The following is a 27,428-nucleotide window of genomic DNA, read 5'->3' on the forward strand; positions in this document are numbered from 1 at the left end:
GGTTCTTCTTTTACGAAGAAAACCAGCAGATCTCAACTAAAATGCAGAAAACAAAATTATATTGCCTCCGTACGTCTGATGATGAGTAACACTGCCCTGCTCACAAGCAAGGGCTTAAGAGAAACCAGGCGTCATAGGAGTAAGTGGAAAACACAGTCAGATTAATAAATTAATGGTAACAGATGCAACTCCCCCTCTTTCCTAGAAAATCTTAGCAATGATCCCGCTGTCCATCCCTCTGTGATAGCTGAACAACCTAAGTAGTTAGCAACATCCCTCCTCCCTTTAATCCTTCTCCCAGTTCCCTGCCTGGGATTAAAAGTGGTCATAGAGTGGATCTCCATCTTGTGCCATTAAACTGTTACATCTCACGGTAGCACTGCTGGTCCCTATGAGGCATAATTGCCTGACATTCATAGTCATACAGCAGGCAGGCTGGTGTTTCTGTCCTTAGCACTGATTTAACCAAAAATATGTGCTATAAAACAACGAAGACGACCAAAATAAAATAAAAAGCATTATCGTAACTTTTGTTGGCTTTTATCATCGTTTGTTGCAGAGATTACAAGACAAGAAGAGAAGCTGCCATCCTAGAGCTAGAACAGAGGGGACAAAAGAGAGTTCGGTTTGGGAATGACATGGAAAAGCTGGAAAAGGAGGTTATTCGGAACTGCAGACTGCTCCGTGTGAGAGCCGATCGGAAGGCCCTTCGGAGGAAGGTCAGATCAGACATCTCTATTGGTAGCAGAAATGCCAACAGGATTAAAATTGCCAAGACTAACTAGCATTCTGGAGAGGATACTAAATGTAATCAGGTGTTAGGACAACCTCAAAACCATTAGAAATAAGGACAAGGCCTTATACTCCTGCCACCGAAGCATTATCGCACATGTCCCTGTGTAAAAGAATTTGTGTAGTTAGAACATAATCCCTTTCTATGGCCTTTATTTAGTCTGTCCTTGTCACAGGCTGCAGAAAAGGCACGCGTAGAGAAGGAATACATTGAGCTGCGCTCGGGGCGACCACCTATGTTCTGGATCCCCCTCAGAGTACATATGGTCTGGGAGAGGATGGAAGTGAAGCTGGCGTGCACAGTCCTGGCTTCCCCAGCGCCGCAGGTTACCTGGTACGTCAGCTGATAGCAATGACTCGTGCTGCCCGTGGGCTGACGGTCTGTGCGCGGTTCAGGAAGCAGCCAGAGGAGTAACGTCTGGGTCCTGCTAGAAAGAAGGAACAGAAAGCTTCAGAAATCACAGAAAACACTTTCAATTCCCCAGTTCCATTGTTAGGACCAGTAAAGACATTAAGCATCCAATGGGCCACAGAGGCAGCGGACAGTCCTATGGGGCTCGTTCTGGGATAGGACTGACATTGGTGTACATTTCCCTGCTTCCCGTGGTGCTGTCCTCTGTCCTGCAGGCAAACTCGGGATTTAAGTCTCGGAAAACAGAATCCATTGCTAGCACTAAATCATCACACACATACAGACCATGAAGGCTTGGCTGCCTTGGATACTTGGATACACAAGTTTTAGCATTAAACTGTGATCAGCCACCCAATTTGTAAAACACAGACTAACTCTTTCGTTTATTCAGCTTCGCGTATTTACCAAACCACAGGAGAGGAAGTGTTACCTACCGGGCCTGACTGCAGCATTTACTATTAATAACATAGGGATGGAAATAAATGAAAGATCACCTCAAAAAACAATTTGCAAAGTGTACTTTGATCAGTTTGTTAAAGTGAGTGGCCATTGCTCCCTTAGATGGTCTGATGTATGCAAACATTTGGATTACTAATGACTTCGTAGGCAGCTTCCTCTGCCCTGTGCTGGGTCCTTCCAGAACAACCTCTTTGAATTATTCAAAGACCAAAGAGAACATGAACCTCCCACAGATTCCCAGTGAACGCAAAGAAGCAAGAGACATCTGCCCCAGCTCCCTCACACAACCTGCAAAGCAGGGAGCGTAAACTGAGGAGGAAGCAACAAGCCGATGCTAAGCTGCCCGTGGGCAGCCCGCACGCAGCCGCAGGGAAGGGGCGCGCGCAGGACTACGGGAGGGGAGCTGGGTTAGTTGCAAGGCTGTTTTGGACTGGTGGAGGAGACCTGTAAAAGGAACTGTGTCTGCTCCTCTTTTATGTTGTGATTGATGTGGCTAATTTTAAAATAAAGTGCTCATTTTACCAGTCACTTTCTCTGTCCTTTCCTAAGCAGTGTATTTCCTTTGTGTTCAACTAGGTATAAAAATGGAGTTCGTATTGATCCTCGCCTAGCCCCAGCAGGAAAATACAAGATAAAAAACAAGTTTGGGATGCTGACCTTGCACATCAGCAGGTAATGCATGTGCTCTTGTCTGAGGCGTTTTTTCAGTTGAGTGAGACCTGCTCTCCTGAAACTCCCAGTTTGTGTGTACTGAACAAAAAACGAAAATTCTTCTGGAATCTGACCCTGCTTGACTTCAGCGTGTTGTGGCTGAGCTGAACTTTTGTCATTAGGGACCAAACTCTATAGCAGCTCATGAGGTTTAAAAAATCTTTAAAAAAGATACAGATCCTTATCTATTTTTGCTCCTCTCTTTAGGCATGGCCAAAATGTTCTCATTCAGAGTAAGGCCATGCACATTACCAGCACTTCACAGGCAGAGGTAACAATGTGATTTAGGATGCACCCATGTAATCAGAACGACATCAGCTCAACAACTCTGTGAATTACACATGTCATAAAGATACATGCACATCTTCAGTAGAACCAAGGGTTCCACAGGTCTTCTGCTCGTTCATTACTTGAAATGTTTGCTTCTATGTATTAAGAGAAAAAAATGACCACTAAGTATAAGAAATCCCTGTAATTGAAAGGAAAAGCAGCTTCTTGATGAAAAGCAAATATCTACTTCTAACTTCTGGGACTAAAAGGGAACCCCTTTGAATTTGTCCTGGGAAGTACGAACAGTAACTGAAACCTAAACAGGAGGGGAAATGTTTTGTTCCCAGGTGCTCCATGGAAGATTCTGCTGAATACAGTGTTGAAGTTAAGAACCAATACGGCGAGGCTTATTCATTTGCTACAGTGCTTGTCAGGAGTAAGTAGAAAAGGTTCCTTTTGTTTTAAATGTTCACATTCTTTCGATTCTTCAAAATATTTTAAATGCTATACATTATACCATAGGAACATACAAGCACCCTGGAAAAACAAAGAAAGGAGTAAGCACTCTGGTAAAAGGAGAGGAGAATTTCTCTCAGTTATCAGTGAGGAGAAAGCACAACTGGCCAGAGTAATCCCTAGCTGCCAGTGACTAATATGTACATGGCTGATACGACAGCTTCTCTTTCGCAGTCACTTCTGGACTCAGGCAAAATCTTTCTGATTCCCCATGGACACAGCTGTCCTTCCACTGTGCTAAAATTGTACTAAATTTAGGTACTTTTTTCTTCTGGAATGATATCAAAGAGCCACATGGTTAAATACATAAACGGCTTAGACAGAGTCTGCTGCATTTCCAAAGCTAAGCGAGAAATTGGTTAACAGGTACTGTGGCTTTCCAAGGGCTCTCTCGGCGCAATATTGCATAGAACACCATATTTCTCTCTCAAATCAGTAACTACCAAGAGCAAATACAATATTTTCTTCTTTGATCTGTGCTGTTCTTAAAATAACTGGTGTCGACCCTAGACACACATTCTGCACAAGGCACACCCAGACATACGGTGAAGGAAGTAAACTACCAGTACTTTAAATGGGAAATTATATGAAGCTGTAAGGAATACGCAGTGCAGTCTCATAGGATCATAGCTTCGCTGATCACACTTCATAGCTTTATATACACAAATATATTAAAAAATCACAATTTTGTCATATAAAGCCTGAACAGAACGGACCTACAGAACTGTAGACAACTAAACACTTCAGTGGGACTGACAGGGAATAATTCAAATGGTGGCAGATTAATAGGAAGTGAACGGGTTTACTTGGAACATCTTACTGGTCATGAAGAGATGGGTTTCTTTGATCAATTGAATTGCAAAGCCAGCTTGAACTATTTTTTCAGACAGAACATGTCTTCTTTGGTTTAGATAGTACATTTATAATTAGTGCTTTAAAATATTCTTGGCTCTGTTATGGGTTATGTTATTATCATCCGCAGTCTTTGCATGCCATGTTTTGATCACATCTGAACACCGTTTGGGGATATGCATGTGTACAGAAGAATGTGACTCCAGAATTGTAACAGAAGTATATTGTTTATGGTATCTTTCAGGTCTTTTAATTAAACAATGTCAAAATTCAGCGTATCTGAAATACACAGCACACACTTACCATTTCTAAAGGGATATGTATAATAGCCCAGAAAACCTTCCTTTGCAAGCCTTCCCAGATTCCTAAATTCCCCTTACCCTAATACAGAAATACAGAAAAAGCTCCTGGGAGTGGAATGCTTCTCTTCTACAAAGGTTCTTACAGAATGTCCACAACGCAGGAACCGGGCCTTTGCCATAAAGCAGAAGCAGCTGTTTGAAAAAAAAAAAATCCATGGCAATAATCACATACTTGTTCCAGTTCCCATCACCATCCTCAGGATAAGAGCAGGCACCATGACAGAATAAGGGCTGTGGTCACTCACAGAAACCCTTGAATGGGACTGCTCTCTTCACCTCTCAGTGCCTGATTAAACTGTCCCTCATCAAGCCTGATCAGCATTTCAAACAGCTTGAAACACTGTTCCTTGTGATGGCGGGTGAGAGGCCCACACTGCTCCTTCTCCCTTGACCCTGTCTAATGCCATCCCAGTAACATGATTCTTCCTTCTGCTATTTGCATTTAACATTCTGAAAATAGAGACTACACCAAGGCCTTAATCCTGCCTTCACTGGAAACATTCCTCATCCCCCAGGCAGGCCAATGGCATCTCTCCTCCTGGCCCCACGCTGTCTGGAATGCCCTTGATGCCAGAGGAGGGCCTCCAGGATCTGTGGTTCCTACAGGAGAAGTCCACTTTGCTAAAGACATCACTGAGGGTCTCATGGGACCTGGGATGAAGCTGTGCTTTGCCTCTTGTGCTTTCCATTTCTTTCATCTTTTGCTTATGAGTGAGCTCTGCTACTGCCAAGCTCATTCATTAAAAAAGAGGCGTTAATTTATATGTATTTCTCGCAGCTCATAAAGGTAAGAAAGGAAAGTATCCCAATTTCATCCCATGTTAAATTCTTAGATTTCAGCTCCAAATCATTTAATTTTGTGCTGTGATACCAGCAGTTCTCACAGGCTAGACAGAGGGAAGCAGTATTCACGTATCACACCTCCAAAGAATCCATGACCGTTCAAACAAGTGATCTGGCAGGGGACATACTTCCCTCAGCTGCAGAAATTGGCTCCGTGTCTCAGGACAGATATCTTTTGTTTGGTTAAAGCCTGAAGACCCAGCCATGGGTAGTCTTCAAGAATCTCCCGTCATCCTCTGGGAATGGTATTTAAAACCTGGGGTCTGGCCAAATTACACTTTCACTAACGTTTATGACACAAACAGTTTTTAATTTCCTTTTCTGTGCTGTATGTGGCAACGAGTAGCTGTCACACTCTGTCTCCGAAGAGGGATTTAACGGAAGCATTTCAATTACGGGTGATCCTACATCGTCACACTTCTAATTTGAACAGTACCATACTGGTACACTCATGGAGCTGTAGCTCCATGTATGCGTGCTTTGACTCCGTGTTACTTTCCTAGTGCGGCTTAAAAATACAGAAGCCAAAGTGGAAAAAACTTCCTTAGCTGAGAGTAACTGCATGCACGTGAGCATTTACAGTAGTATTACTTACACCGGTACAGTCACGTGAGCTGATTCCTCAGCAAACACAGCCTCCATTGTTCGGGAAGGTCATCAGCTGCCAATCGATGTTTTGAAGGGACGATAAAAACTGGCATGAGATTGGCTAAATGTATTTTCTCTTTGTCTTATAGAATATTACGGAAAGGAGTCAGGATTTGATTCAGAAATATACAGAAGTAAGTAAATGATCATTGTTATTATTATGTCTTTTATTTTTACAGCTTGAAGCAATTTGATTCTTTTTATCTGAGCTATAGCTTTTCCTATTAGCCTGACTGCACATGGAAAGGGCAAGGCTCAGCTACCATTCTAAATATATGAAAATAAAAATACTACAAGGAGGAAGGCGCTGGGAAGTCTCTATCACGCTCACTTTTACTCTTATTTCATAGGATCTCTTATGGCCAGAGAAGCAGATTTTGCTTTTCCACTGAAACCCTTATTTTCAAGAGAAAAGGAGCCTTTCACCCTCTCCTGTTACTTCTCTTCTGATTTACTTGAACATCAGCGAGACATTATCTGGTTCAGAGATGGTTTGTATGCCACAGACAAGTTTATATGTATGAGTATACCATTTGAAGTCGTAGCTGTGATCTAATGTTCACAGAGGCGAACTAGAATTCAGGATTCTTGAGCAGCTCTCAGGTCTTCTCAAGCTACAGATGTTATTATTTCATTTGTATGTGTAAAAGGATGATACCACTAAAATGTTTTGGAGGTAATGACTCATTTCTGCTCATAAGAATAGTTTAAGAGCCTTAGTTCTATACAGTGAAAGGTCCATGTGTTTGTTAATTCACTGAAAAGGCAGTGCTTCTCTAGTGAAAAAAACCTTCTGGATATTCTGTGTTGTTCTGCTGGCGATCAAGGATGTCGATCTTAGCCAAATTGGTAATCTTTCTGTGCTATTAAGTTTTGGAGAGCAGAAGCAACACAGTGAGTCTGCTCTTGCCGTTCCAGCACTTCTGCCAGAATTGGCTGTGAAAATAGCAAGGTCTATTGAGCTTTACTGATTTGAGGAGAATTTTGCTAGAGTCTGTATCTCTGATCGGATAAAAATACACAAAATGCACCGTATGCGCCATTCCGTTCTCTTGATTTTGAGCGCCACTCAGACAAAAGATCCTGCATGCTGAGCAGTAATATATCCTCCGTTAGGGCTGGCGTATTATCTGGCAGACTTCAGAGCATCCAGTTACCTGGTGTGCAGAGTACCGTTCACTCACTAGTTCATCTGAAGCCACATTTTATTACTCTTTTTCACTCGGACTGCGAGCTCTTCAGGGCAAGGACCGTGCTTTTTGCTCTGCATTTGTGTACAAAGGGAACAGAGAAGCACAGCCGCAAAGCAGAATCAGAGTCTATATAAACTATCATAGTTTGACTATAACTCAGAGGCATGGAATGTCTTACAGATCTCTTCTCTTGCTCTGTGGGGTTTTTTTTGCGTTTGGAAATAGGCCACTCCTGACTCAAGCAGTTCAGGTGGAGTTCCATCGCCACTTCTCATGCTTCACAGGTGAGTTGCTGCAGAACTCGGAGCATCAAGAACTGAAGTACCAAGACCAAGAGGCCTCTCTGACGGTGTCGTGCGCTTACAAAGAAGATGAGGGATTCTACACTATCCGTGTCCCCTCACTGGATGGATATAAAGAGCAGACCACTTATGTGTTTGTTAGAGGTATAAACAGGATTCTGTCCTATGTAGAACAAAACCTCCTTTCCTCATACCTTGGCATAAAGGAACTCACAACCTCATTCACAAGAAAATGTCTCACAGTTTTGTGCATGGATACAATTACCAAGACATTAAAATCTTATTTTCAGTAGTGATTTAGGTATTAGAAAATATGTATTACTGGGGTGTTGGCCCTTACACATTTAAAACGAAGCTATTGAATGAAAATTTTGGTAGAGAGAAGAAAAAAACCTAGCCATTATCACTTGGTGTTTTTATAGATGCTGCAGCAGAAACAGCTGGTGCACCTGGATCCCCACTCAACGTGAAATGCCATGATGTACATAAAGACTGCTTGATTCTTTCTTGGGTAGCACCCAGTGATAATGGAGGAAGTCCGATTCTGGGATACTATATTGAAAGGTCTGTATGTTAACCTTCGAGCAAAAAAGCTCATGACCACGATGTGGAAAAACCACGAAAGAACTCCACGGGCTATGTTTCATCTCAGGTGTGTTGCTGGGTCAGAGGATTGGGTCCCATGCAATGAGAAGCCTGTGAAAACCTGCAGATACCCTGTCTTGGGCCTTGCTGAAGGAGAGACGTACCAGTTCCGAGTAAAGGCTGCCAATAAAAAGGGCATCAGTCATCCTTCAAAAACTAGCGATCCAGTTACAACATATGACCCCAGCAAGGGCAAGAGAGTGACAGGTTTGTACTCAAAACAGGAAAAAGTGCTCCTTAAGTACAATGTGAGGCTGCAGGTATAACTGAACACAGTTTATCCAGACTGTCCCCATTCTCACAGATATCACTGCAACATCCTGCCATGCTGTGCCTTTGCGGAACCCACCCTAGTACTGTTCTGAACAGAAAAAGCTCAAAACACCAGTTATGACATTTCATTGTATGTGTAAAGAAATGTACATAACTATGCATATAACAAAATGACACAGGCCTGGGCTCTGCCTTTTTTGAAAAGCTCCCAGCATCTTCTCTTAGTGGGTAACATTGCCCTGTTTGACGTTACAGTTATTCCATACGATGATGGCAGGACAATAGAAATCTTCAAGGACGACCTGGAAGGTAAGTTCAAATTTATACTGAGCCATTCTCTCAGAGAGAAATGATGGTTATACAGCAATGAGATCTGTAATAACGTGACTCTGAGGAAAACATACTTAGGAAAATGTACAGTGAAATATCACTGGAACCTGCATGAGGACCAGAAACTATCCTAAACAGCACAGGCTTTTGTAATAATTTTGGTTTGCCTGAATGACCCCAAAGAGTTTAAATCTCCTCCTTTATATTGAACAATCTTACTTTATAGTGGGAAAACATAATTCATTTTAAAACAACTTTTTTTTTCATACCACGTTATAACTAAAGCATAACCTATTCTGACTTCCCGTAGGACATATTAAAATTCCCTTGCCACCCACCAATGTTCATGCAAGCGAGGTCAGAGAAGATTATGTGGCTTTGGCCTGGGATGAACCAGATCCAAAAGGCAGAGAGCCACTGAATTATTATGTGGAAAAGGTAAGAAAGCAATATCACATAGAAAGGAAATTGCAGAACAGAACCATTGATTTCTTGGATAGTCTATAGCACAGGCAAGGCGATTCACTGTGTCGATAACTGGAGAAATACAGCCTCAAGAATGGCCTGCTCAGCCCCTCTCCAGCTGCACAGCTTACTTGAGCTTTGATCCTGACTCTTGACACCAACTCAAGTAGTCATGATTAACAAAGAACAAACAAGTACGTTTCACAGCACGGAACAGCAGCAGAGTTTTAACAGGAAGCCTGTTCCTGCCCTATGGGCCCTTAAGTGTGGAAAAGCTGTGAAGAACTGCACAACGGTTCACTTTCCTGCTCCCCACTAATCACTTTGCTGGTTAATTACTATCTTCTACCCGTCTCCTTTCATACATACTCATTTCCCACCTGCTGTACCATTTCTGCTGCAAAGGGGCCCTCTGTTGCCAAGGAAAAAAACTTTGGGTACATCAACAAAAAATACATCATTTACCGTTTTTGTTTGGCTTTTTGTTTGTTTGGGGGTTTGTTTTTGTTTTTGTTTTAAAAAAAAAAACTATTTTCCTGTAAAGATGAGCTTTGTTACTGCTCAGGAGGGTTTTAAGCTTGAGTTACAACATGAGTTGTAAATCATCACCTTTTTTGTTACAGTCAATTGTAGGCAGCAACTCCTGGCAAATGGTTAATCTGGATATGCCAGTTAATTCCCCAAGATTTGCACTCTTTGATCTTGTTAAAGGAAAATCATACTGTTTCCGCGTGCGATCTGTTAACAAGTATGGAATCAGTGAGCCATCCCTGCCCAGTGAGCCTGTAACTGCTGGAGCAAAACTGGGTAATTATTTCATTAATATGCTCTACACTAATGATATGGAAAAGGAGATGGACTATGAAAGTCACGTGTGGGTTCCTCTGTCCCCCCTTTCCTTTAAACTACATGGTATATGATTACACAGCAGTTGCTTTGATATCAGGAAATCTCTTAAAGCCCTAAATCCTTTTTAATTACTTTGCAGTTGGTCAGTGCAGTGTAAATCTAACGAAGCAATGGTGGGGGAATTACATCTAATAAAATGAGAAACAGTTGAAGCCTGTGTTCAATCCCGGTATGCCTCCAGCACTGTGTAAGAGAGATTACACCGACTGCTGGAAGGAATGATACGACTGCTGAAGCAGCCTATTTCTGGGGGCTTCAGACAGAACAAGACTTCACAGGGCTGATTCATTTTATGCAAAGAGATGAGCCTTTTATTTTTTTATATTCCCCTGTATCAAAGCTGCCCTAGTGTTCATTCATTCTGGGCTTTTTCCTCAAGGGTGAAGCAGGTCCCATTTCATAGTGGAGCCACATGACAGTTACTATGTAAGTCGTTTCTCCTCTGCTTCAGAGAAGGTTAAGTAGGTGTAACTGCCAAAATCAGTGGGCTGGAAGGGAGAGAAATACAACATACGGCAAACACAAACATAAAAACGTAGGCTGTGGACTGGGATGATGGCCACGGTATTTTGCTCTAATTTGAAAATGATGCTTCAGAAAAGGTGAATAATCTAACAGGCCAATTCACTCATAATATATTTTTTTTAATTAATAGATTTTAAAACCCCTATTTTTCTCTCTTTCTTCTTTTTTTTTTTAGCTACTCTGCCTCCACCATCCCAGGTTTTAGCTTTCAGAGACACCAAGACATCAGTTGTTTTGCAGTGGGATAAGTTGAAGGACGGTCTGGAGCCTCTGGGCTATTACATATATTGTCGGGAGACTGGGACAGAAGAATGGCAAACTGTCAATAATAAGCCTGTGACATGTAACGAGTGAGTTCAGCTATTGTACTCCACTGAGGGAAGACAGAGTGCCAACTTGGATTCTTCTGTTTAGCGCTGGAGTCATATTTCAGACAAAAAAAGAACTTCCTTCTCTGCACACACACAGCAGGCACGCACACAAACCCCGTGTCCTCTTTTAGAATTAAGTTTTGCTCAAAGTCTCACTTTTACACCCAAAGCCAGACTGACAGCAGAGCCTGGATATCTTCATAGACTCTGGATCTGTAGAAGGTAGACAGACCTCGTGGCACCAGCAGAACCACATTCCATTTTTTTGCTTGCTTTCCAGTAGAGTAAATTGGTGTCACTCACACGTAGGATTCAGAATACCTCTCTTGCTGTGGGGGTCACATGTCAAGTAGAAAAAGTCCATTAAAACGTCCTGTTTATTCTACTGACAAAGCCAGCCAGCAGTGGCATAGCTCGCTATCTGATCTATATTTACTGCCTGATTTATTGCTAGCCATTTTATGTGACACAGTTCACTTTAATTTGTAATGGTAAATGATGATTTTATAAACAACAATACCGTATTAAAATCTATAGCTGTCTGTTCATAAGCCTGTTTACCTGTACTTTGAACAGTCAAGCACAAACATATTAATTTACTCTCCTAGATTTACTGTTCCTGGGCTGCAGCCTGGAAAAGAGTACGTCTTTTGTGTGAAATCTGTCAGCGAGGCAGGACTAAGCGAACGCTCCCCAGAAACAGATCCTATTGTTGTAAGGCCAGCTATTGGTAAGTTGTAACAGATACATGCACATACACATAAAAATCAAATCCCTCACAAATGGACCTATCATGCATAGCTATTATTACCTGTAGTGGCAATAATGTTGAGCAGATAAGCAAAGCAACAGGGAACTGATTTTATCGTACCCTGCAGCTTCTGTCATCAATTATACTTGTCAAGGGTGGACAGAGTTATCAGCATTTTGGCTTAGGAGTGTGTCACATTTTCAGCATTAACTTGGCACTGGTACAAGCGACCATTTGAAGTGCTCAGTTGTGCTGTATCTTGAAATCAGGATTATGAATTTCTCCAGGGCAGTGACAAAATCCTGCCAACCACACTAGCCAGCATCTAACCCTCCATCTTCTCCCTTTCATCGACCCACTGCTTCCATCTTTTCTGTCAGACAAACCTTAAAGCAACATGCAAGAAACATCCTAAGACACATCCATGACTTTTGCTGTGACTTCCAAATAAGAATCTGGTCATTTTCTAATACTTTTACACTGCAAAAGTGGTATTAGGAGGCCTTAACACAAATAGAATCACATCTGGTATGAGCACACAGAGACTTCCTCAGCCCGGTTCTCCCATACCTACACCTCCTTTCCTGATCCCAAACCTGCACTGAACGATACCCTGCTTTCTCTCCCCCTCTGCTGCACAGCTTGTCCATCAGCACCATATGGGTTTGTCCTTCTGAACTGTGGGAAGGCTGACATGACCATCGGCTGGAAACCCCCAAAGCGCAAGGGAGGAACAAAGATTCTGGGTTATTTCCTAGATCAGCATGATGCATCTGAACTAGACTGGCATGAAGTCAATATTCAGCCAATTCCTCAACGAGTTTACACGGTATTCATTTCAGATACAACACTGTCCTTTAAGCACAGTGGGAACCGTAGCTATAACAAGGGTTGATCTGTTTTTCCTCTCCTTCCTCTAGTCTAGAACTCTCTTCCTACCCTCACAAGACGATGGCCACAGAGAGCTGTACTAATAATCTGTTTGCATTTCTGAACCCAAAGGTCAGCCAGCTTGAGGAAGGTCACCTGTACGAATTCCGTGCCTGCGCAATGAACATGGCTGGTGTCGGGGAAGTATCTGAACCCAGTGACTTGTTCAAATGTGAGGAATGGACAATGCCAGAACCAGGTATCTCTCACGCAAAAACAGCAGCCAGAAAAATATTACCAGGTATACTAGTTATCTCCTCACTCTTCTGTGAATCCAAGGGACTTCTGAAAACGATCAGTCTGTATGAGGGTGGCTCCCAGTATAGAAAAGCACACAAACACTTCTAGGGAAGTTCTGATTCAGACGCAGGCTGTTATTTCTGCATTACACAGATACAGCACCCAGGGATTTTTAACAATGTTTCCAGAGAATGAAGAATCTGGAGCCAATATCTCAACGTCTTTGTGTATCACACAAAGCAAATAACATTAAACCAGCTGATGCACGCTGTTTTCTAGGACCTCCCTCTACAGTTCATTAACATAGAAAGATCTCCTACGGACCCACTATTCGCTTGTTATCTTAATTCTCTGCTTTCTGGTCTCAAACACAAGCAAAGTGCACCTGGCTGCATTTTTAATGTTACTGTTTGACAGCCTGCCTTTCCTTGAACAGGCCCTCCTTACGATGTCAAGTGCACTGAAGTGAGAGACTCCTCCCTGAAGCTACACTGGGAGGCCCCGTTGTACACAGGAGCAGGCCCAGTTACAGGGTATTACGTAGACGTGTGTGAAGAAGGGTCAGAGGAATGGAAACAAATAAACAAGCAGCCCCTAGCCACCACGCATATGAAGGTCTGTATATGCACTTACTGTTCAAGTGCTGCTTCTCATTTAGTCTTACATTAACTCCTGTCATGGTTTCCTGCAGGTTTCGGATCTGGAGACAGGGAAATGCTATATTTTCCGAGTAAGAGCACTGAACAAGGCTGGAACTGGACCCCCTTCACTCCCCTCGGATCCTGTTGTGGCTAAAACCAAACCTGGTATGCAACTAAAAGTGATGAGATTGAGCGAGTCTGTAAATACTACAATGATTCTGGTCAAAAACTGCTTTATGAAACATCAGCTACGTGTTTCACAGCAAGAAAGAACCACAGTGAAAATAAAGATTAGCAAAATCAAACAGCCAAAATTAATTTACTGTAGCTGTACACTCTGGGTTTTTTTTTTTGTGTGTGTGGTTTTTTTTGTGGGTTTTTTTTTTGTTTTTTTTTTTTTCAATTAGATGTCCAGAAGCTAAGCCCTGATTTGTTTTGGTAAGGAATGTTTTGTGGGTTTTTTGCTCCTACAGGCACAAATGAAATTGAACTTGGAGTCGATGAAGAGGGTTTCATTTACATGGCCTTTGAAGCTCCTGAAAAAAATGATTCCTCTGAATTTATCTGGTCAAAGGACTATGAAGGACCACCAGATGCTGACAGAGTTCGGACTGAAGAGAAAGACAATAAGTGAGTATCTAATGCACACTGAGAAAATTCATTGGGGACTGTCGAACAAAGAACACATTAGACAGAGCAAAATGTGAAAGCAAATATTTTCCTCTCCTTCCAATATTCATGTAAAATGCACATACACTGTTGAACTGCAACTCTCTGTCCCTGATTTTCAGCTCTAGCATCCAAGAAATGGGGCACTCGGTGCAATCTTCAGGTCACAAAAGGGAAGCATCGGCCATCATATTGCTAATGTTTTTGCCGTGCTCCTCCGTGTCACATAGAAATGACAATGAGTACTATACTTGATGTTCCACATGTATCAAATGTATCACATTCTTTTACAGAAAGCACAATTTTTGATGAAAATAACTTTTTAAAAATTATTATTTTTAAGATCTAAGCTTATACTGAAAGACCCGTCAGAAGAGGATCTGGGTATCTATTCAGTGGAGGTCACAGATGTAGATGACGATATCTCAGCCAGCTGCACTTTAACGAAAGAAGGTAAAAACTGATAACTGACAAGAACAAAAATCTAATGTGCTGTAATTTTCTAATATTAGATGTTTAGAGGAAAGTTTGTCATAGAAGAATAGTAAGTGATAATGACAGTGGCATCTTTAGAAAGATGTTTCTCATTCCTTGAAGGCTCAAGGGCAGTTTCTTTTAGAGTCCCCTAAGAAAAGATTCCATGCTCCTGGAAGGTCGTTTTTCCATTACAGTGCGGATTTCACACACAGCCACACCATCACAGTGATTTAAAACTTCTTTAACATGTTTCTTGAATGCATACAACCAACATTTTACTCAGACATAACTAAGAATTATCTTCAACCTTTTCTAGTCCTCCCCACTATGGCATGTTTTGTACTTCTTGTCTTCTTGACGTAAATAAAGCTCATTAACACATTAAATTAAATTAATACAATGAATTTGTTTTGGCCTAGTTGTACTGATCTAAATTACTTGTTATTCTTTGCCTTTCAGATCTGGACAAGTTACTGAAACGCAGCCATGAAATCAGGAACCCCTGTAAGTTGCACCAGTAAGAAGCCACTACCATATGCCCAGCCTCGGAAAGGAGAACTTGGCTCAGCCAGATACTGCGGTTTGCCTGTGAATTCCCCTCTGTGGTTCTCTCTGTTTTCCAGTGATCAAGCTGATATCTGGATGGAACATTGATGTTCTGGAGAAAGGAGAAGTGCGGCTATGGTTGGAGGTTGAAAAGCTGTCACCAAACGCAGAGCTGCATTTAATCTTCAATGACAAGGAGCTTACAAGTACTCCAGTATGTTTTGGTTTGGTTTGGTTTTAATTCTCATTTACTTTCCCCGTGCTGAGCAGGGAGACAGAGCAAATGGGTAGATTCCCAGTTTTCTAAATTGCCATCAAATATCTTGATGTGTGTTTTTAGGAGATGCTAGGGCTTGGTTTTGCACTGTGCGTAAACAGAAAGCAAAACTGTCTGATTCTCAGGCTGCCCGGTGCTGGTATCAGTAAGGCTGCAGCACGGGTGCTGTCAGTTAAAGGCAGTGCAATAGTCCTCTGTGCTACGGCCAGCAAAACCTTCAGTGCTAACACTCCGACAACGTCCCCTCCTTATCCAGCTTTCCTGTTACCCCGAGAGGCTGCCGCTGACCATCTTACCGCTGTAGAGACTTCCCCTGTAAAAGGGAATTTTCTCACAACAAACCTCAGCCACGTGCAATTCATCTGATACTAGAAAGGTACCTATGCAGGACAGAGAGCTTTGGGATGAACAACCTCCACTCATGTCACTGAATGCTAAAGAAATACCTTCTCTCACAATGAGACGGGATATTTTTTCTCTGCTTTACCAAGCCAAGCTGCAAGCTTTCAACCCTGTCTCTTTGAACTGAGTATGGATAAATCTAATTAATTCTATAAGCAGATGAAAGTGATTTATTTCTCAGTCTGAGGCACTGGAACTAACACTGCCTCGTGTTACAGTGCACTCCAACATTCTGATACATTTTAAAAAATGTTCTAGCCTCTTCCTTCTCTTCCCGTATCAAGTTAATATTGCAACATTTAAAGGTATTTGGAATGACAGGAGCAGAGGGGAGAACAGTTGAGACTGAAGAACAAGATCTATCATTTGCCTATCAGTTACATTCAGTGTAGCAATGCCAAATAACAAAACGAACAAATATAACAAAGAGACAGGGCTAGGCCAAAGAGTTTCAGAGCCATTATTGCGATGCTGGGGTTGTTTAAAGCAATGTGTAGCAAATTTATTGAAGGCTTTGTTTATTCTAACAGCTGCCTTTTCTACCGTGGAAAACTGACGTGGTTATGCAGGATTACAAAGTATTTGTCAAGCTCTTTGTAACGATAATATTTGCTTGGAGCAAACAAGGCGGTAAAGCATCATCATGGTATTTAGGTTTAAGTGCCTGGCAGGTTTCAGGGTGTCTGTGTAAGAGGTTCAGTGGCACTTGCGTGATGTCAAGTGGGTGGCAAGATTACACATCATTGCTCAAATATGCAATTACATGCCACGTATGTGTAATTAAGTACAATGTTTTTATTATTCTAAAAATCATACAGATTCTGGTAAGCTAAAAAGTCTGTAATATCCAACAAGAAAGAATGCGTTGTGTTATGTGGTTTTAACAGAAACTTTCTGGCAGGGAAAACTGCTGCTGTAAGCAATTCTACTGTACCTACATACATACACAAACAACAGATGAATGCCGGCATACAGGATATCGGTGCACTGGCTTCATGACTTCCCTAAGACGAGGGGAGTACATAAGGATACATCATAAAGGGACTGTAACGTCTGGGGTGTGGTAGAAGATGCTGTGCCAGGATCTGGCCTTGCAACAGTTCCACTGTGGAAAAACTATTCAGTTTATCATATTTTCTTTGTTTTACACAGACACATAAAATAAACTTTGTCAAAGGAAAAGGTCTCGTAGAACTGATAATCCAGGACTTCTGTGATGACGATAAGGGGATATACACAGCCCAGCTGCAAGATGGAAAAGCTAAAAATCAATTCACTCTACTTCTTGTGGATGAATGTAAGTGGAAAATGAGGATCAAATATAGATTGCCGTGCTCAGTGGAAAGTTTTCTAGGCACTTAAGGCCCCGAAGCATTTCCGACAGTTATAATGGCACACTGGGAATGGGGAGAGCAACTATTTATTTTAGCATACATTTGAAGTCCAGGAACCATGTAAGAAATTATCTGAATTTCTCTTTAATATTAATGTAAGCTTTTGGTCTTATAAATAGGGTCCTTGATGATAAAAATGGTCTGCTAAAGCAAGATATTCAGTGGAATGCTTAGTTATTTTTTCAAATGTTTTACATATTATCTTGCTATGGCAAAGTGGCTGCGCCTTGGCACTGAACCCTGTGACATGTATTATTACATGTACTCATTTATCTCAGGACAGGATCGGGTTGAAAATTCAGAGTATTTAACAGCTGGTTAACTGCATTAAACTGAGTGCAATAAAGAAACCAGTGTCAACTGTACTCGAGGACAAGTCCAGGCAACAGAGAAAGCTGAACATGAAACATACAGGTTCCTTGTATAGGCCAGGACAGAGAACCTTTTTTAATTAATTAAAAATAGAAAGTTACAAGATTCTCATGCAAATACTTCCCCATAGAGCGTCTATCTCTATTTTCAGTTCTTGCAAACCGTTTGCTTTCAAGTGACCTTCTAAAGCTTCCAAATTTCTTGAATGGAAAGTGTCTATAAAATGTCAAATCCACTCGACTCCCTTTAAAACCAGCGGAGAGAAACAGGCACTTTGCAAAAAGTGATTCTGCCATGCTAAGTTCAAGATATAAAATAAGTGTGCCCATTTGTCTTTACCAACAATGAAGGAAGTAGAGATAACTAAAGTTACATGCAGCTGAGTAAAACAGAGGTCAATTCTATGTTCTCAGCCGCCTTCTGTGGTTTTTTTTTTACTTTTTAAACATTTATAGTTCCGTGTTTCTAGCCTACCTTTTTGTATGGTCAAAATTTCTATTTCATTTCCTAAATGCATAACAGCTAGGTCTTCAGAGACTGTTTGTTTTAATGGAAATAAATGTTAGGTTCTGAGCAACCAGTACAATACAAGAATGATGGCACTAATCTGTTCAGAGTTCTCAGTGGGGACCAGAGGTAGCTCATGCAGTAGAGAAGTCTTCTAAACAAGTATCACGGCTCTAATGATAATACCTTTTGTGATCAGAAACTTCTGAAGTGTTACACTGAGAAATAGCGGGGGGTCTGTTGACTTTGACCATTGCTGTTCTCACAGGTTTTGCTAAAGTTGCAGAGGAGGCTGATGCAAAACGGAGAGAATGGAAGAAAAAGCAGGGTAAGATAAGCTGAAGGTTAATGACTTGCCAGAACTATGCCAACAGGATGGCCAAACCTGAGCAAAGCTATTTCACTGACTGCTCTAAATACTTTTATTTATAATCTTTTTAAAGTGTATTGCTTAAGCCTATTAATACACTAGGATAAGAGTCCTTATTTTAACATATTCTGCCATACTCTTAAAAATCAAAATAATTTATTTGAATAGTTTTAGCCGTGCTAGCCACAACCTTCAGTATAGATCTGCATCAGAACTGTAACACTGAACATTTTTGAATTCTGAAAATTGCCCAATCTGAGTAGATACCATGCAATTAAGATCCAGTCACTTGCCCTGTAGAAAGCAGGATTCTCTATATAAGTTTTAAAAGAACCATGCATTCCACTTTCTTTTTATCTCCCATCTTATACTCATGAATAAGGAAGTTTATAAAACAATTTCAGAGAAAAAATACTACAATTGAAAAGGTGATTCCCTTCTAGTGGGGATAAAAATATTCACTTAATAACAACTGTGGTACCATGCTAGACAATAGGTCCAGTCTCCTGTCTTCAGAGATGCTTAGTATGAGATGAACGTGTATACAAAATAATCTGTCCCCCACTTTGCCTTCCCACAATTAGGAAGAAAATGAGGAAGTATATGGCTTTTCCATTCTATTGCAATTCACCTGGGAAATATCTATCAACCCCTACGCTGATTTGATGCACAGCAGAGTCATAAAGGACTGATTAGGCAGCATCACTAACTACATTTTGGGACAGGATTCCTCCACAAAGACACGTTATCTAAGGACATGGCAAAACCAGCAATAATCATGTGCTCTAAACCGTGGTGCCTATTGCGTGCGAAACGCAGCGGCGTGAAGCATTCCCTGCAGATCGCGCTGCTGGGATGCACCCCTAGATGGAGGCATTTCTGTAGTTAGCACTTGAGAGCTGTGGAAACGCACTGCTAAAGAGGTTTCTTTTCTTTTCTAGGTCCACATTTTATAGAGAATTTGAAATGGAAGGTTACTGAGAACTGTGAAGTACTCCTTACCTGCAAGGTACATACAGCTATGTGATGCAACTGCACAGTCTGAATTCCTTCAGCATTAAATTTTAGATGTGGATTTTAAGGGAAGGGTATGAACAGTGCTCATCCAAATGCTTATTTGCAGACCAGTGAAAGTTAAGAGGCAGTGTATCTTGGACAGAAATTTTGATAGAGAAGGAAGTTTCTAAGATTCTGCAGCAATCCTCTAATGCAAGTGATATTTTGTATTAGACGGACACCTAGGCATTCAGAAATAAACTGCATTTGGAACCCTGACTTGTAAATGTTGACTTCAAACAGGCAACAAATCTGAGAAAGGACACCAGCTTCCAGTGGTTCTTCAATAAGAAAGCCCGACCAGGTGGTGTGTTTGATCCACAGACTGGGATAGGAACTCTTCGTATTAAAAAGGTGAAAAACATAAAACAACTCAGAGGCTTTGGTGACCACAAGAAAATGCAAAAAATTATGAGTTGATCTTATTAATATTCCATGTGTGCTTTGGGTAGTGCCCACTAAATGAAAGAAATCGAACAAATGCTGAGAGAAAAGCACAAAAGAAGAAACCATTTAACGTTATCGTCAGATAGATCTGAATTAGAAAAAAGATGTTTTTAACAGTGAGTGGCTGTTAAAAGTTTAACATGTCTCGAGTGGCTAAAAAGAAAAGTGTGGGCTTTTCAGGTTTCCTGATCAAGACTGATTGTCTATTCTGGAGATGAACTTTAGTAAAAGTTACTGAGCTCATTACAGAAGTAACTGAATGAAATGTTATGGCTTGACCTATAGAGAAGGACAGACAAGCTGACACAATGCCCCTTGTAATCTTACCTCTGCCTCAGAGAAGGTACAGCTGAAGAAATGGAGCTTGAGGGTGCAGTTAGAGTGTTAGTGCCATCTCTGCGGGCTGATTTGAATCTTGTTTGGGTTTGATTTTTCATCTTAATTTCAAACACCAAATCACCTACACAAAGCAAGTAGATAAATGTATGTGAACGGGAATCTCTGCTCACACAAGTCTGAGGTCCAGCAGGAACACGGCAGGCTGGAAGTCAAGAGCTTTGGCAAAGCAACACAAGGGAAATTGATGGAGCAGTGCACATTCATCATCACTGCGTCCCAGACATACCGGTACCTTACACCACTAAGGGCACACAGTGGCACAGGGTGACTGAGGGAAGAAGCTGAGATACTGACTCCCCATAACTGACAGCGTACCAGTTCATAATGAAGCAGAGCCCCCTCTGCCTTTTCAAAGGAGGTTCTGGGGCAAATTGCCTTTTTTTTTGCCCTCATTTCTGATCAGTCTAGCAAAATTCATAGAAGGAAAGAAGAAAATCTCAGCTTTCCCCCTCTGCCAAATCCTGCCATATTACCGTGACATGTGAAGTTTCGAGGGGAGGGTGGGTGGTGTACGTCTCTTTGGTTTTGGGGTTTTTTTAAATAAATGTTACTTACGTGCATATGTATTTGCTAGATAACCAAAGCAGATGAGGGCCAGTACAAAGCACTTGTTTCAGACGACCGAGGAGAGGACTACACCCAACTTGATCTCACAAAAGGAGGTAAGAGAACCTTGTATCAGGCAATAACACATGTTCACATCCCTGCCTGGGATTCATTTTGGATTTAAAAACAAATTTCATAACTCTTTACTACCTTGTTAATTGCCATAGTTCTTACATGCTTTTATAGGGAATAAAACCTGCATTAGAAGTTACTAGTCAATTTTAAAGAGTTTCCTGGTCTACTGTAGTGCACGCGTATCTATCTATCTATCTATATATGTGCTGATCATTTTAAAAATCACAAATATTTCATGTGAGACTGCAATCATTGAATGCACTATGTAAAAGAGTCTCTTACTCTGCAAGAGTTATACAGACCCAAATTAACAGAACAAGTCTCCTTTGTATCTAATCTCAGACCTTTTTTTTTTTTTGTATCTGTCCATACTGTACTTCGTTTGATAACCCACAGACAACTGTTCACTCCTGGAAGTTCAGGCAGTCCTCCGAACAAACTTTCATTTCCACTCTGCATCCCCTACAAGTGAAAAAAATTCTAGGCAAAATTACGATGACAGAATAGTTGTTAAAAGCAACATCAAGTGGAAAAAGAATTACATGTTATCGCAGACTCCTGCTTCACTTTTCAGTGTTCTGAATACGCTCTGGAAATTGAAAAATAAATATACAGTTCTGACATTCTAATGTAATTTACATATGTAGCCATTTATCAAGCTATGACTGCATTATAAACTCTGTCAAGCAACACAGTTAAAAGCTCAGTAATGTTTCTGTCACTTCAACTCAGCATCAATCAGAGGATTCTGCTTCCCAAGATTAAATGCTACCCTGACATCTGGAATCTATCATTTAAACCCGATACATAAATCTGCTTTCTGTGAGGCAGTCTGTTGCACACATTGAGCGCTAAGGAAGACAGAAGCATCTAAATTTAGTAAGAATGCCCAGCATCTAAAAATAAATGAGTCAGTGGCAAAAACTCCATTCTTTTGCAAGTAAACTTTGCAACAGAAAAAGACAACAAATAACTACCAGATATATCCTAATATATCCTGAACATAAGGAAATTAAGTTGGTATATCACATGTGATTTGCTAAATATTGTATTTCTAGACACTTACATCTTTATGTCTTTGCAGCCTTTGAAGACCTTCTCAAGGAGCTGTGCAGGATCAGTGGTATGTCATTTTCTCATCAGCTGACACAGTAGTAGTGGAAGGGGAGAAAGGTGGGGTGCCACCGTCAGAGCAAACTGCTCAGGAGCTGTCTCTGCGTTCGGGTCAAGGACGGTACCACCCATTCACTATTCCGTTAGCGTTAGAAGCACCTTCAAACTGTCAAGGATGACGGTCAGTAAATAGACCCAGGGTACATAAAACCCTCTGTGCTTATAAATCAGTTATGTGACCTTTACGTGCCAGCAGCCTGATCCTTGTCACATCCCTTGGTAGGTGCCTTTGGCCAAGTTGTACTATTTCTGTCTATAACGTGTGTATTCCACATCCAGGTCTCTGGGAGAGATACTGGCATCTTTCTACCGGCTGCTGGCTAAAAGATCCAGGGTTTCAAGAAGTAGAATACTGTCCAGCTTTCAGCCAGCGACATTCCGCAGAGAGAAATTTTAATAGGTTGCTTGGGATTTTGTTTGCGTAACATGTAAAACCATGCATTCTCAAACATCCTCCTCCATTTTAGTCTTTCAATTACGCTTTTAGCTCTTTCTGCTACACCTCTGAAAATTCAGCCTACTGAAGAAGGCATCAAAATCTACACAGATGTGAAGTACTACACAGACTACATGAAAACAACCTGGTATCACAAGTAAGTCTTCCGAAGACATTTGCAAGGCTTCTGGCTTACCGTTACTTGTAACTGTTTATCATCAAAATTAACGTGCTGGGCCTGAGCCCATAGCTTTTTAAGGCAATGGTAGACTTGTCTGAGTCAGGGCTGAAAACCACAATTCACTCTGCATCCTGAAACATGACTGGGAATTCCAAAATAAGCAGTCATGTTATTTTTATCTTAGCACTGCAGAAATATTTATAAGTTATTATCTTTACTAGAATAATAATGATGCTTTTAAGGTACTGCTCAGTTAACAGCCACCTTGGCTACAGGCAGGAAAAGAAATTGTTTGGTTTTTTTTTCAAATTCTTTATTTCTACTACTTTGTACTTCTCTTGACCACCCTATTCCCCTACTCTGATTAACAAATATTCCCAAAGGTTATAAAGTTATTTCCAAACACTAGCTAAGTTAGCCTCATAATGTCTTTGTGAAATGGAGAAATGGTGTTTTATTAGATACCACCGACACACCTAAGGAGGCCAATTTTTAGTAACATTTAAGGGCTAAACGCTTACAAATATTCAACATCTAAATCCTATTTAATCTCCTAAATAAGAACTAAAAGGTCTTTTGTACAGTTTGTAGAGCTTTGACAAGTTACCTAAAAGCACAGCTAGATGCCCCATGAGATTTTCAAAAGTGACTGAGCACATAACCCTCCATGAAACTCACAGCGAGGTCCCGACTCCCACTCCCTTATTCTAACCAGTATAGGTCTAAAAAAAGTTAGCCCTCTAATTTATACAGCTCTACTGAATACATCATTTGTTTACTTAGGGAGAAACAGCTGGAAAGCCGTGACAGACTGAAAGCTGGGAGCACAATGAACCAAATCTGGCTTCACATCCTGAACCCAACAGATGCAGATAAGGGAAAATACACCCTGGAGTTATTTGATGGGAAGAACTCTCACAAACTGTCAACTGACTTGTCTGGACAAGGTAAGCCAAGTCAAACGATAGGAGTGAGATATACCTGAGCTGCTTTCCAAGATTCCTTCAAACCACAGGCAGTGATCCCTCTCTCCTTTATTTGAGCTAGAGGTGCAGTTCCACGGCAGCACGCTCTGAAATTGGGTTAGTGAAGTGCCCACAGAAGTGAGAGGAGACACGGGGAGAGAAGTGTGCAGCAGAAAGGACTGGAGCCTTTAGGGAGCCTCGCTGCCGCAGCATGAGGCGCTCCTGGGGAAGGGATGAGAGAGGGCCCCTGCTCCGGCCATGTGTCCGATCCCTCCATAGGCCAACAGAGCTTACAGCTGGCATCTTGGAAAAGAGAATGTGGCTTCAGGTTTACAAAGACTTTTCCAAACTGTTCAAGCTTGGCTTTTTTTGCCTCCTCTGGACTTCTCTGGAAAGGGAGTACTAGATCCCACTTATTTCAGTATTATAGAAATAGATTCATATTTCCTTAAGGCAGATACAGATGCTGTCTAGACAATAATTATACATACCTGTGTGCACAAATACCTGTAATTCCAACATTGATAATTACATTAAATCTACTCAGTCAAATGAAATAAATGCCAACTTTCTGTGAAACCTTTTCATTTCTTGCAGCCTTTGAAGATGCTCTGGCTGAGCACAGAAGGCTAAAGTAAGTTCCTGCCTAAATATTTTCACAGCTAAATCTATTTTGAGTGTCATATCCTGTATTGAGAATACAATGCCTAATAACTAAAACCACTGTAATTTTATCTCTCTCACTTTCAGGGAAGCAGCAGTAGCAGAAAAGTGTAAGTAAACTAATTTCCTTACTCGTGCGAAACAAAGCCAAGTGGAACACTGGTAAGTCAGACTAAAAGGTCATATTTGTTCATTCCCAGGTCGTGCCAGAGTTGTTCAAGGTCTGCCAGACGTTGCCACCATCATGGAGGATAAGGTAATGTTGAGTAACTGTTCGTATAACTGGCCCTTGCACAGACACAGAAGAATAACTGATGGGAGAAAACTTGTTTGCCCCTCCTGTGTTCCCAGGAGCTTTTCTGCGCTACTGCCGTAGCCAAAGGTGGGAAGTGGTGCCCCCACAACACCTGTATCAGCCCCCTATACTGCTGGTGGTGCTTCCAAATGCGCACTTGCCTCTGCACACACGGGTGCTCTTTGTGGCAAAAAAAAACCTCTTTTCTTGCAGGTTTCACATGTTACTGCTTCCCAGGTCTGTTTCACAGCCAGATCCTTTCTGTTGTCTTCCCGTTTCATAGGACCAGACTAAGGCCTTTAAACGCTGGACCTGATTTTCCCATCGTATCAGCTTGCAGCTTACTTTTCTGAGCCACATTCCCCTTTACTGGTGCACAGGCAGAACAAAGTAATTGCTGTAAAGTAATTGCAGATTTACCGTGTGCCTATTTAGGTGTCACTGCACGGTGTAAGACAGCTATAAAAAGACAGCAGCACAAATATGAGTCAGGCCCAGTTAATTCAGTCAGGTTAATCCTGATCATACAGGAGGATATCAGGAAAAGGAGTAGACAGTCCTGGAATCTCACCTATTGAAAATCTAAGAGAATTTATTTTTATTTTTCTTAATTTTTCATTAACTGAATTTCCTTGCTCATTTATACCTTCATAATCTATTTCCACCAACTGTTTCACAACAGACCCTGTGTTTAACTTGCTGTGTATCTGGAGATCCTTACCCAGAAATCACTTGGTTCAAAAACGAGAAGGTTATCGTCTTTAAAGATCGTTACAAAATGGATGTGAAGGGGACAGTTGTCACAATTACCATCGAGAAAGTCTGCAATGAAGACACAGGAAAATACAGCATCTATGTCAAGAATAAGTATGGTTCTGAAACGGGGCAGGTTACTATCAGTGTCTATAAGCACGGAGAGATACCAACAGGAATGGAAGAAGAGGAAGTCTCAGGTGGGATTATAACGAAAAAGCCTAAATGAGTTAGTCAGTTATGTCTCATTGAACTTAAAAGAAATTTAACTCCTTCGGATTCTTTTCAGTGCCTCTGTCGTAATATCTAGGCTCATGTCTCTATTTTTATTTTAGTCATATGTTAGTATTTTTATTTTGGCAGTTGTTAGAAAACTATTCTCGTGTGTGTGTGTGTGTGTGCGCATGTGCGTGTGCCTACATATGCACGTTCACCTTACAGAGAAACTCTTTCCTAGTAGTGTGTGTGGGAAATACCAGAGGATTCACGTATGCAAACCAAGCTTTCAGAGGAGTTTTTTTTCTTATTAAATAACTATATGTTACTGATTATCTTGTAGCTGATAAATGCTTGTGTGTGCATTATTAAACTTATACCCGTGGTGACACCTCAGCACTGTTGTCATCTTGAAATCAGTCTGCCTGCGTGTGGGAAGTTAGCAATTTTCCTAAGTACTGTGCTGAATCAGGGACTAGAAGTATGGACCTTTACAAACCTAAGCCATACGGGAAGAAAACAAGGCAGTGACATTCTCCAGGCTGGGTTCTTTACCGAGGAATACGTTCAGCTTCTCTGTATACTGCCACGCAGTAATGCCTTTACACAAAAGGGCTGAGTTAACGTCTGCAGAGGTGCATCCAGATTCATCCGTCCTACCGAACACACCAACGTTCTTTAGCAGTAAAGAGATTTTTAGGTTTATTAGTTATGTTAGATTATTCCTGATGTAGAAAAAAGTGTGACCTCTCAACTGCTCTGAAGCCACAGCTACACGCCCAGCTTCTACCAGTAACAGTGCCAGTGACAGATACGATAGCGACTGTACCCCTAATACGGCCATCCAGCTAAAATGCATTTACTCAGCAAAATAGCATCCTACCTTGCTACACAAACTAGTATAAGCTGTTCTCACAATAGCAGGATTTTTCCCAGTTATTTGAGGTAGATTGTTGCTCCACTGTCAACATAAATGAGCACAGCAATCCTGTACAGGATTGCCAATCATTTGAGCAAAGGCAGTTATATTTCAGACGTTACTTTAAATTAAATTACACGTATATAATTTCTTAAAACGTGAGAGCTTAGCTAATAGTCTAGATTCATCACACTGTGAATGAAGAAAAGTAAGCCCTTCTGATGGTATCATTAACATTCCTCTAGGGTAGAACAGATGAATTATGTCCTAGAATAACTCCAATATAAACATGTACCTCTTGGAGTCGTGTGTGTTACTTACTCATTATCCGTACCTCATCCTTGCCACTCGGGTATTATCATACGTAAACATAACGACAAGACTGGCTTTTGGGTGTGAATTTTCTTTAAAACTACATACTAAAAAAAAAGTTGTGCATTTGTAAGAAAAAGTTCAGCAGTGCTTTTCTGTTTAAATAGAAGAATTACTGACCAGTATGGAGTAATAAAAGTTAACTTTAAAAGGTCACCTACCCCTGGGATACAGGCTCTATTTGAATTAAGCAATGTAGCTGCAAGACACATAATCGAATGAATGTCTTCCAAAATCAACAGTCAAGCTTGCACAGATAGCAAGGACTATCATTCAACAGCTATAATGAGTGAGGAATTCACGGCGCAATTGGTGAGAAGAAAAATAATACATCCCATTTACTTCTTTCACATTTCAGTCTCCAAGCAATGTTGCATGTTTTATTTTACCTGTCATCTTCTATGTATGCAGTGATTAT

General features: G+C 41.1%; 1 protein-coding gene across 2 annotated transcripts in view; it reads left to right on the top strand.

Annotated features, from left to right (window-relative positions):
- MYOM3 (myomesin 3) overlaps positions 1 to 26,115 on the top strand; it is a 28,776-nt gene extending 2,661 nt beyond the window's left edge. Inside the window, exons 4-37 of one of the 2 annotated variants that reach the window (XM_010117678.2) lie at positions 560 to 719; positions 969 to 1,126; positions 2,240 to 2,335; positions 2,992 to 3,080; positions 5,955 to 5,999; positions 6,216 to 6,356; positions 7,343 to 7,504; positions 7,783 to 7,924; positions 8,013 to 8,212; positions 8,534 to 8,587; positions 8,919 to 9,046; positions 9,697 to 9,880; positions 10,683 to 10,857; positions 11,487 to 11,608; positions 12,271 to 12,458; positions 12,632 to 12,758; positions 13,236 to 13,414; positions 13,491 to 13,605; positions 13,914 to 14,070; positions 14,453 to 14,562; positions 15,046 to 15,090; positions 15,210 to 15,346; positions 16,964 to 17,108; positions 18,353 to 18,412; positions 19,396 to 19,463; positions 19,754 to 19,864; positions 20,931 to 21,018; positions 22,122 to 22,160; positions 22,698 to 22,803; positions 23,611 to 23,774; positions 24,390 to 24,426; positions 24,543 to 24,565; positions 24,656 to 24,711; positions 25,433 to 26,115. In XM_010117678.2, the coding sequence (XP_010115980.2) occupies positions 560 to 719; positions 969 to 1,126; positions 2,240 to 2,335; positions 2,992 to 3,080; positions 5,955 to 5,999; positions 6,216 to 6,356; positions 7,343 to 7,504; positions 7,783 to 7,924; positions 8,013 to 8,212; positions 8,534 to 8,587; positions 8,919 to 9,046; positions 9,697 to 9,880; positions 10,683 to 10,857; positions 11,487 to 11,608; positions 12,271 to 12,458; positions 12,632 to 12,758; positions 13,236 to 13,414; positions 13,491 to 13,605; positions 13,914 to 14,070; positions 14,453 to 14,562; positions 15,046 to 15,090; positions 15,210 to 15,346; positions 16,964 to 17,108; positions 18,353 to 18,412; positions 19,396 to 19,463; positions 19,754 to 19,864; positions 20,931 to 21,018; positions 22,122 to 22,160; positions 22,698 to 22,803; positions 23,611 to 23,774; positions 24,390 to 24,426; positions 24,543 to 24,565; positions 24,656 to 24,711; positions 25,433 to 25,732 (4,111 nt within the window). In that variant the 3' untranslated portion in view covers positions 25,733 to 26,115. Of the gene's footprint in view, positions 1 to 559; positions 720 to 968; positions 1,127 to 2,239; positions 2,336 to 2,991; positions 3,094 to 5,954; positions 6,000 to 6,215; positions 6,357 to 7,342; positions 7,505 to 7,782; positions 7,925 to 8,012; positions 8,213 to 8,533; positions 8,588 to 8,918; positions 9,047 to 9,696; positions 9,881 to 10,682; positions 10,858 to 11,486; positions 11,609 to 12,270; positions 12,459 to 12,631; positions 12,759 to 13,235; positions 13,415 to 13,490; positions 13,606 to 13,913; positions 14,071 to 14,452; positions 14,563 to 15,045; positions 15,091 to 15,209; positions 15,347 to 16,963; positions 17,109 to 18,352; positions 18,413 to 19,395; positions 19,464 to 19,753; positions 19,865 to 20,930; positions 21,019 to 22,121; positions 22,161 to 22,697; positions 22,804 to 23,610; positions 23,775 to 24,389; positions 24,427 to 24,542; positions 24,566 to 24,655; positions 24,712 to 25,432 lie in introns of those variants that run through there. The other variant, XM_086765174.1, reaches the window with a different exon arrangement.
- The last annotated feature ends 1,313 nt before the right edge of the window (positions 26,116 to 27,428 follow it).

Source organism: Chlamydotis macqueenii, chromosome 22 (assembly GCF_036417535.1).
Source record: "Chlamydotis macqueenii isolate bChlMac1 chromosome 22, bChlMac1.mat, whole genome shotgun sequence".
Taxonomy (NCBI): Eukaryota; Metazoa; Chordata; class Aves; order Otidiformes; family Otididae; genus Chlamydotis; species Chlamydotis macqueenii.